We start from the raw sequence: 8993 nt of genomic DNA, 5'->3' as shown, positions 1-8993 counted from the left end.
GCACGGGCGGGGCCGCCGGGACGCCCGGCGCGTCGGCGCCCGGCGCGGTCGACGCCGCGCTCGCGCCCGCGGCGGCGCCTGCGCTTGCGTTGGCGCCGTTGCCTATGCAGCAGGGGCGTGGCACGCTGGCGCCGGCGCCGGTGGTTGGGCGATACCAGCACCTTTGATTGCCTGCGGGCCTTGGCGGCCGCCACGGCTCGGCATCCGGAAGCGCGCTCGTGGTCGGCGCACCCGGCCGCGCAGCGGTAGAACAGGGGCTGTCTGGGCTTTACTTGTTCCCTTTTGGGCGGCGCCATGGCCTCTGAAGTTGCCAATTTGATCCGCCAAGACCATGGGGCTGGCTAAACCGCTCTGCAGGACTGCAACCGAACAAGCGCTGCGCCGAGCCACGTGCAACCATGCGCCTGGCACGACGGGGGCGGCGCGCTCAATGCTGTGCATCCGTCCGCACCCGAAGCAGGGGTTGCCCGCCGCGGCAGTGGTCGGGTGACGCGCTTTTCGTGCTTTCCATCTGGCCTGACGTGACCGCCCTCTCGCGCCCGCTGCCTGAGGAGAGGCACTGACACAGCCTGTTGCTTTGGCATCTCTTGGCCCGAGTGGTTGGCGCCCATATGGTTGTACCTGATCCTGTTGCTTATTTCAATCACCAGCTTCTTTCTTTGTTTAAAGCCCCACGTTTCGTGCTTGTTGAAGATCTTGCGGCTCGCTCGCTGTGCACACCTGTCCCGCCCAGCTTGACCCCCGAGCTTCTGCCCGCGGCCCCGCATACAAGTTGTGCCCCTTGCGCATGCAGCAAGGCGGCGAGGTCGCGCGCCAGTGTTGCAGGCGCGCGCCTTGGTGTCTGTGGCCTGCCCTCCGAATGCACGCGCTGCAGCCAGCAGCGATGAACCTCAAACACCACACACCGCTGCCATGTGCACAGGGCTCAGCCTGCCCCCTTGCACCAGCGCCCCTCGCGGCAATCGCCGGCGCCGTGAAACCGGCCCACCCGCTTTGCCCTCCCCGCATGCCTCGCAGCGCCCGCCCGCCAAAAGGCGGCGCGCCTGCGCTGGCAGTACCGTGTGTTTGCGTGTGTGTGCAGGTGCGCGCGCCGGCGGGCCGCACTTAACGCTGCATCTGAAAAAATATCGTCCTTCTCAAAGCCTTGCTTGGTCAACACGCCGTCTCGCGGTCGGCGGCGCTGGCGCTGGTGCACGCGGGGCTGCTGCCGCCGCCTGCTTCGACGGCCCCCTTTCATTCGCCTCGTCGGGCGCCCTGGAAGCGCAGCTTGCTCGCCACGCATCTGTATTCTTTCCTTGAGACCGGCGACACGGGCGACGCGCGCTTTCCTGCTTTACTTGCTTTGATTCCGGATCATGGAAGGCTGCCGTGAGAAGCTCAGCGGCGAACCGCGAAGCGCTGCGGGGGACCGCGAAAATCCACAGGCGCCCCCGGCTGCGTGCATCCGGGCGTCATCATCGGCCCTGCTGCGGCATCTGCTGCGCTCTGGCTGGGAGGGGTGTGGCGCCCTGCTCCCTGCTTGAGCGCAGACGCAGCCCCCTCATCCTGCCCACTGCGACTCAATTCGAGTCTTGGTTCCCCAGCGCCCGTGCCCTCGCCCCTTCCCGGGCCCCGGGACCTTCCGCCTGCCCCTCCTGCGTCGACGGTTGCCTGCGCCCTGCGCCCCTGGCCCAGCACTCTCGCACCTCTTCTTTCCAGAAAGCTTACGCACGCCCTTGCTTACCATAAACAAGTGATGTGCAGCCCCACGTTCCTGTGCACACAGTCCTGCACAGCGCCGCTCGTGCGTCACACCACTGCCGCCGCCCCTCGCGGTGCCCGCAGCCCGCTTCGACAAGCGCTTTTGCACAGGCCCTGGAAACGCCTGCATGAATTCCCCCCGTCTGCCAATTTCGTGCCGGCACGGGTGCGGCGTCTGCAGGGGCATCTTCGCCGCTGACATGCCCTGTACTGATCTGACGCAGGGGTTGATTGTTGACCACTGGCATGCTCGGCGCGGCGCACCTGCTCCGCCGCTAACGCCATAAACTGCAATGCAACCCCCCTGAGTGTGTCGTGTGTCATGGTCGCCCATGGTCTGCCGCGGCTGGCCTGTCTGGGATGGCTCGATGAGCAAAGTCCCTCGTGCAATCGCGGCTGAAATGTAACTTGAGTGTGCCCTTCTGCAGAAAGGGTCGTCGGGTTACATGGTCGGGCGCCGGGTGCCGATGCGTTGTAATTCCGGGTGTGTGGGCGGTGACGGCCTGGCTTTGGTGACGTCAGCAGGCAGGCGCCACCCCATGGGTGGTGCATTTGGGGTGCGCGGTCGGAGAACACACGCGGGGGAGGTGTGGAGGGGACAAGGCAGCGAGCACTTGACCTGGATCGACTACTAAAATGTTTGTGGGAGTTGTCTGGATCCAGCATGCCATGTGGCTGGGATGCCCATGATCTTGATGCAATTCGAATTGACTGTGCAACGGATTGGCTCCATCGGCAGGCGTGGGTGATGCCAGCCTCATCTCCCAGCTACACCGACGTTACTCAGGCATCCCTCCAACCCCTTCAAAATAACACAAAATGCATCAAAGTCGATTTGCACTTTGGAGCGCTGGCGACTCGCCTAGGATGCTCGCTACTCCAAGCAACAGTTGCGCGCCGCCGTCCACACAAGCTGGACCGCGACGCATGCTTCGTGACAAACTGCCTTGAACATATTAAACAACCCAATCGAGAGCCTTGGGCCAACTGTAAGCTGCGGCCCTGCAGATTCATGTGATTGAAGGTTGCTGAGCACTGACTTTGGTTTTTTGTTACTTTAATACAATCGAGGCCCATCGTACGTCTACATATGCACGCGTTCCAATCTCCGAAACGCTGATCAACGACGCCCATCGCTGCTTTCTTCCAGGGAATAACATGACGACCGTTACGCGTCATAGTCCCAACCTGTCGCAGCAGCGCCGCTGCACAGCGACGCGTCACGCGATGGTCCGTGCCCGCGCCCAGGTGGCGGGCCGAGCCTGGCACACAAACGCCGACGCGCGCGACGCATCGCAGGTGCGCGCCACGCGCTGCCGCTTCTGCAGCCGCGCGATCCTGGCGCCTTTGGCACCCTCCACCTTACATCAAGCCACCACCCCAGCCTGCCGCCATGCCCGGCCCGTATCCTGCCGGTGACAGCCTGCTGCCCACGTGCACGATTTGCCGACGCTGCAATTTCAACGCTCCACCCCACTGAATGGTTGCAACGATTGACACAGCCCGGCTGCCCAATTGCCCCCCAAATTACCTAGGAAGCCTCGGCTGTCACGCGCCGCGCATTCATTGCGCTCACGGCCGGCACTGGCACGTACCTGCTCACCCCGCGCGGCGCGACGGCGGCCCGCTCCCCGCCCAACGGCGCGCCGGCGGCCGCCGCCGGCGGCACGGACGGGTGGGCCAAGTTCACAGGCTATGCACTACAGCCAGACCTGTACCTGGTGGGCTGGCTGTGCATGTGCATTTTTATGTGCAGGTGTGGGTGTAAGTAAGCGTCTTGCGTTCAGGCTCGCGCCGGGGTTCGCCCCGGGCAGTGTGTGTGCAGATTGGTGCACAAAGCGGTGTGTTCTTATTGCGAGGTGGCGCGCATGCGCGCCGTCGCGCACACGCGTTTTCTGGGCGGCCCCATTTCCGCAGCAGGCACTGCCGAGTGGCTCAGCCGGGTCGCTGATTTCTGGCGCGCAGGGCCTCACACATAGACAGCGCCCTCGGATCGGGAGGCCTTGCTGCCCTCCTTTATGTCCGCAAACCATGGGTTGATTTTACAGCAGCAGAAGAGGGCATGTCCTTTCATGAAAAACGGAAGTCGGTGTAGGGAGGGGGAGGTCCTGCTGACTGGCGCTTGCCCCAACCCCTGTAACGTTCCCCCCCCCACCATCTCGCGCAGGGCCAGGGCTACACCCGCCCCATGAACTACGACAATGAGCCCAAGTACACTTTCGAGTACCCCGGCTCCTGGCAGGAGGAGCCCGTCAGCAAGACGGACAAGAGCACGATGGTGATCAGGGCCTGCGCATTGGCGGCATGATATGCTGCGACTTTGCCGGCCCTCGATGTTCATGCTGGCAAGGGGGGGGGCGCAGGATGCATGTTGTTTCCAACACACAAGTGCTGGCATGGTGGCGAGTGCTGGCCCAGATTGCTGGCCCAGGCTTTGGGCTGTGCATGCTGCGTGGCATGGGAGCGCCCCATCGACAGGCCGTCGACGGCCGGGCTGATCCTGAAGGCTAGGATGATATCAGCCCAGTCCTTGACGGCTCCTCTCGGGGCGGGCGCGGCTTGGTTGGTGAATATTCACAATGCCAGGTTGCAAAACCGAGTTTGGTTGGTCATGCGCGGTCAGGTGTCAAGCAAGCCTCGGGTGTGGCAGGCTGCTCATTCTTACATATGGTCCACACCCGACGCTGCTGACACCACTGGCGACCGCCGGGCTGGGGATGTAGGCCTGCTCTGCCCTGCGGGCGGGGTCCACTAGGGGAGTTGGTGCGGCAGGGTACTGACCGGTGCTGGCCGTGATTCAAGGGTGTGCTTTCATTCTTGTGTGAGGCACCCAAAAATGTGGGGGCCGGTGTCAAACAATGCAACCAGAAAGCAATTCGGGAGGCTCGCTGACCGTCGGCAGCGCCTGCTCCTTGCGCTACGTCCGCCCTCCGTCCTACCACACCGTACACCCTCTCCCGGCCGCCGATCGGCGCTGCACACCCAGCACGCCTCCTCATTGAAGCGGACGGGGTGACAAGCGCAGTACAAATCGACGTATTGTGACTCCACTTTAACTATGTGTCTCACCCCCTGGCATCAAACATCACATCAGTCCCTCTCGCATCTGGGGCCCACTGATCTGTGAAGACATGGGGTGGCACATATGAACCTCCCAATAATGTAACACCTCCACCCTCGCCCTCTCCCCTCTGCCCCCCCTACATACACAAACACATACACACGCTAATCCCCTCTGCTGCCACCCCCGGACCCGGGCCAGGGTATGGACGGCATGGTGCGTGACCCGCGGTCAAAGCGCACCAAGGCGTTCGTGGTGACCCTGGGCGGCAAGGATTACGCCATGGCTCGGCTGACGGACGCAAAGATGGCCATACAGGCGGGCCGATTTTCTTTTGTTCGCTGCGGTGAATGGGTTGCAAGTGTTCAGTGCAGCCTGCAAGCCGTGATCGTGCTGGTGGCTGCGGCCGTTTGCTTTTGGGGCCCGACGGGCTGCTTGTTCATGAGCAAGCGCCGGCGTGCCTTAGCCGGCGCTCAATTGATATTTTCTCAGGGGCAGGGACCATGAAGGATTTATTGCGCCTACTCCCAGGCATCGTTCAGTCGTGCGACACGAGCCCTCTGTACCGCACAAACATGCCAATAATCGGCTATTATTACCCCTGTCTACGGACTGCCCCAAAAACTCGTGTCCAACCCCATTGAACCAAGCAGCCATTTGATGCCAGTCAACCAGCCAACTGGCCGGCCGGCCAGCCAGCCAGCCAACCAACCAACCAACCAACCAACCAACCAACCAACCACCCAACCAACCAACCAACCAACCAACCAACCAGCGATCACCTCTCTCCACCACCTGTGCCCCACCAGGCTATGGCCGGCTCCGACCCCGACCTGCGGGAGGCGGTCAGCAACGCCAGCAACATGGACGCCACGAAACGCGTCATCGACGGCGTCGAGACGTACTGCTATGACATCTCAGGTGTGACAATCCGGCACGGGCGGCCGGGGTCTTGAATTGTGGTACTTAGCCCCGTTCAGAAAATCTTGGATTGGGCTGTTGAGTGCAGTATATTGACACTAGGGACATCTGGGAGCTATGTACTGTATGGCGGGGATGCAACTGCGCTGCTGAGCGCCTCGTCGCCAGCAGCGACAGTGTCAGGGGTATTGTGGTGAACGGAGAATTTTTGAATCAAGCACATGTGCGCTGTGGTGCTTGGCGTGGCGGCCACGCCACGGGGAACCAAACGTCGCCTTTTAAGCAACCTTCTCAACCGCTCTCAACCGCTCTCAACCGCCACAGGTGACCGCGCTCACTACCTGGCAAAGGTCGCCATCAAGGTGAGAGGGCGGGGAGTGGATTTTCATATTTGAACTGCTGCCCAGAAGCTTCACAAACATGAAAAGTAACAGCTTGGGTGCCCAAAGAGGCATGCTTGACTGGGGAATGACGTGCGTCCATCACCGGCCCGCAAAATGAGAGTGTTATGGTTTCCTCCAAAGAGTTTTGGTTTAGCTTAGCTTGTTGAGGCAGCCCTGCGATCCCCACGCAAGCGGTTTTGGCTTGGTCTGGTCTGGCTGGATGCATGTTCTTGTCTGGCCTGGCTGGCTGTGTTTATTTTCTGACAGGCGCCCGCAATCATACTTGCACCGCTGCGCTGCGGCACTGCACACGCGTTGTCGCAGGACCAGACGGTTTTCGGGCTGTTTGTGGCCACGCCGGTCAACGCGTGGGACGCTAACCAGGGGGGCATGCGCCACGTGTACGACAGCTTCAAGCTGCTGTAGAAGCTGGAAGGAAGCTGGAAGGAAGCTGGACAGGCTGGAAGGACGCTGCCAGGCACGTCCTCACGCAGGATGTGGGCACGGCTGCCGCTTGCCGCTGAACAGAAACAATTGGAAATGTATGTGGGACGAGCGCTGGGGGCTGTTTGCTGTGGGCAGCTGCCCAGGTCCATGGCTGCCAGATCGCCATGCATCATCACCCAGCACAGCACGTACGAGCAGGATGGCAACTCTATCAGCCCTAGCTCATAAAGCGATGACAGTTTTGAGTTCTGCTGTTGGGGCATTTTCCAGTGCAGCATCGTTCCGGTCGCCAAACTGCGCCGCACAGTCATCGTCGGTTAAAGCAGGATCCTCCAGCCCTGCCGCCCAGGGACAGCGGGAGACCTGCAAAGCCGTTGCCATTATGTGCATGCTGCCCACCGTCTGGTTTTGTGTTGAAACAAAACACCATTGTGAGCGCGTAGCCTGTGTGCAAGCAAAGCGTGCCCATCCTCATCACCTGTTAGCAGGCGGCCTGGCGCAATTTCGCACCAACCCATGAGGCCCCCAGTTTCTAGACTGCGGCTGTGCACTTTTTTCGTGGCCGCAGCACGTCTGGTGGCTGTCTCAGTTTTCAAGCCGCAGCTTTTCCTGGTTGTTTTGTGGTGCTGTTGTGAGTGCACCAAAGTTGCGAGCTGTGTAACATGATGCATGCGCTTGTTGTCAGGAATCCTGCGGTCCCTCCAGCCGCTTGGCTCGCTAAACACTGTACATATCATGGATTTTTCAGGCCCGCGCATGCGTCAGTAAGAGTGCACGCCTTTCGGTTGGCCCCTAGGACCCACTGCGGCGCTGCAAAAGTCAACCCAGCGCCGCGTCCGATCACGCCAGCCAGCATCGCCGCCACCCCTAGGGTCACAGCAGCGCCCAGGACCGAGTTCTCAGATCAGGGCGTCTGTACGCTTCATGTGTCCTTCAGCAGGCATGATCACTGCCCGCAACAAGTGCCCACAACCATGACTAATACGTCGTACCAAATCTCTACCTTCAGGTTCGCCCTTGTCCGCCACATGCACCTTGGTACCACAAGGACTCCTTGCATGCATTATTGACTGCTGTCAACTCATTATTTGACTGCTGTCAATTTTCAGACTCCTGAGTGCTGCAGCTGGGGGTGGCACTTGAGCAAAAGTCGCACCGCCTCGACTTGAGATCACTGGCCGTCGCCGGTCGGCCCCTGCCTGCCGCAAGCACCTGGCTGCAGCTGAGAACTCCCTTTCTGGTACATAGGGAGCTTGCTGAGACGATGAGGCAGCCCGTTGTGCACGGACCAATCTTCCGCCAGCATTGCCAGCCACTAACAAACACCTGGGCAGCAAACACATAATTGGATTACCCTCCTCCCAGCACAGAAAGCACACCCACGGCGAAGGCGCCGCGGCGCTCGGCCCTGCTCCTCAGAGTTCGCTGCAACCTCGAAGAGCCCCTGGCTACTGCTCCTCCTCAACCATCGGATCCGTCCACCTGCTCTCAGCTCATCCCTGAGATCTCAGATCACCCCCGAGATCTCAGATCTCGTCGATGCCGCCCAGCTCGCTCGGGTTGTAGTACACGCCCGCGTACACGTCGTCCTCCTCGTCCCCGCCAGCCTCCTCGTCAGCGTCCAGCAACGGCCGCCGCCGCGCCGCAACCAGCGCCGAGGCCCCAGACCCCAGCAGCTGCAGCGGCGGGCCGTCCTCGTCGCCGCCGGCGTCGTCTCGTTTGGGGGAGTAGACAGGGTCAGGGGGTGAGTATTCAGGGGACGGCCGCGAGCCAGCGGCGTTGGCCGCGGCGGCGGCGCCGCGGGGCGGGGAGTCGTCGAGGTTTGCAAGGAGCATCTCCTCGTCATCATCCAGGCTGGCGGCGCGAATCCGAGGTTGCTGCTGCTGCTGCTGCTGCTGGTGCTGCTGCTGGTGCTGCTGCCGCTGCTGCTGCTGCTGCTGCTGGGGGTGGCTGTGGTTGTGGTGGTGCGGCCGGGGCGCGGGGGACTCGGCCGCGGCGAACGGCGTGGGGGGCAGCAGGTTTTCCGGCACCAGGTGCGGCGGCGGCGGCTGCGGCAGCTGCCCCTGCCGCGGCGGCGGCGCGGCGCCGGGGTGGGGCGGCCGCGGGGCGGCGCCATTCGCGTGCAGCCCGATCTGCCCGCCGAACGGCCGCGGCGGCAGCGGCCCGACGGACGCGCCCGTCGCGAGGAGCGTCGGCGGCGGCTGCCCCCGCTGCTGCTGCTGCTGCTGCTGCTGCTGCTGAAAGTCGTCCACGTGGCGCCCCAGCGTCCTCCGCCCGTCCCTGAACGCCGGCCCGGCCGCGCCCATCATCGTGGCGTGGCGGCCGCGGGTGGCGACGACGGATGGGATGTCACCGATGTCGTCGGGTGACGGGGGCGCCTCCGGCATCGGCGCGGGCGCGGGGGCGGCGGGCTTGCGGGCTGGGGGGTGGCACGGGTGGGG

The 8993-nt window shown here is 62.7% G+C and overlaps 2 protein-coding genes across 2 annotated transcripts; one reads left to right on the top strand and one right to left on the bottom strand.

The window, feature by feature from the left end:
* Positions 1–2967: 2967 nt before the first annotated feature.
* On the top strand, positions 2968–6531 carry MNEG_10911 (thylakoid lumen protein; the record flags this gene model as incomplete). The annotated part of the gene is made up of 7 exons (XM_014040618.1): positions 2968–3039; positions 3276–3461; positions 3908–4018; positions 5003–5137; positions 5611–5722; positions 6047–6084; positions 6430–6531. 7 exons carry the CDS (start codon positions 2968–2970, stop codon positions 6529–6531), a joined length of 756 nt encoding a protein of 251 aa, XP_013896072.1.
* Positions 6532–8078: 1547 nt separating this feature from the next.
* MNEG_10910 (hypothetical protein) lies at positions 8079–8939 on the bottom strand (the record flags this gene model as incomplete). The annotated part of the gene is made up of 1 exon (XM_014040617.1): positions 8079–8939. One exon carries the CDS (start codon positions 8937–8939, stop codon positions 8079–8081), a length of 861 nt encoding a protein of 286 aa, XP_013896071.1.
* Between the last annotated feature and the right edge of the window lie 54 nt (positions 8940–8993).

The sequence above is a fragment of the Monoraphidium neglectum genome, assembly GCF_000611645.1.
Source record: "Monoraphidium neglectum strain SAG 48.87 unplaced genomic scaffold scaffold02511, whole genome shotgun sequence".
Taxonomy (NCBI): Eukaryota; Viridiplantae; Chlorophyta; class Chlorophyceae; order Sphaeropleales; family Selenastraceae; genus Monoraphidium; species Monoraphidium neglectum.
The sequence above is the reverse complement of the archived record's forward strand: the minus strand, read 5'-3'. Positions and strand labels throughout refer to the sequence as shown.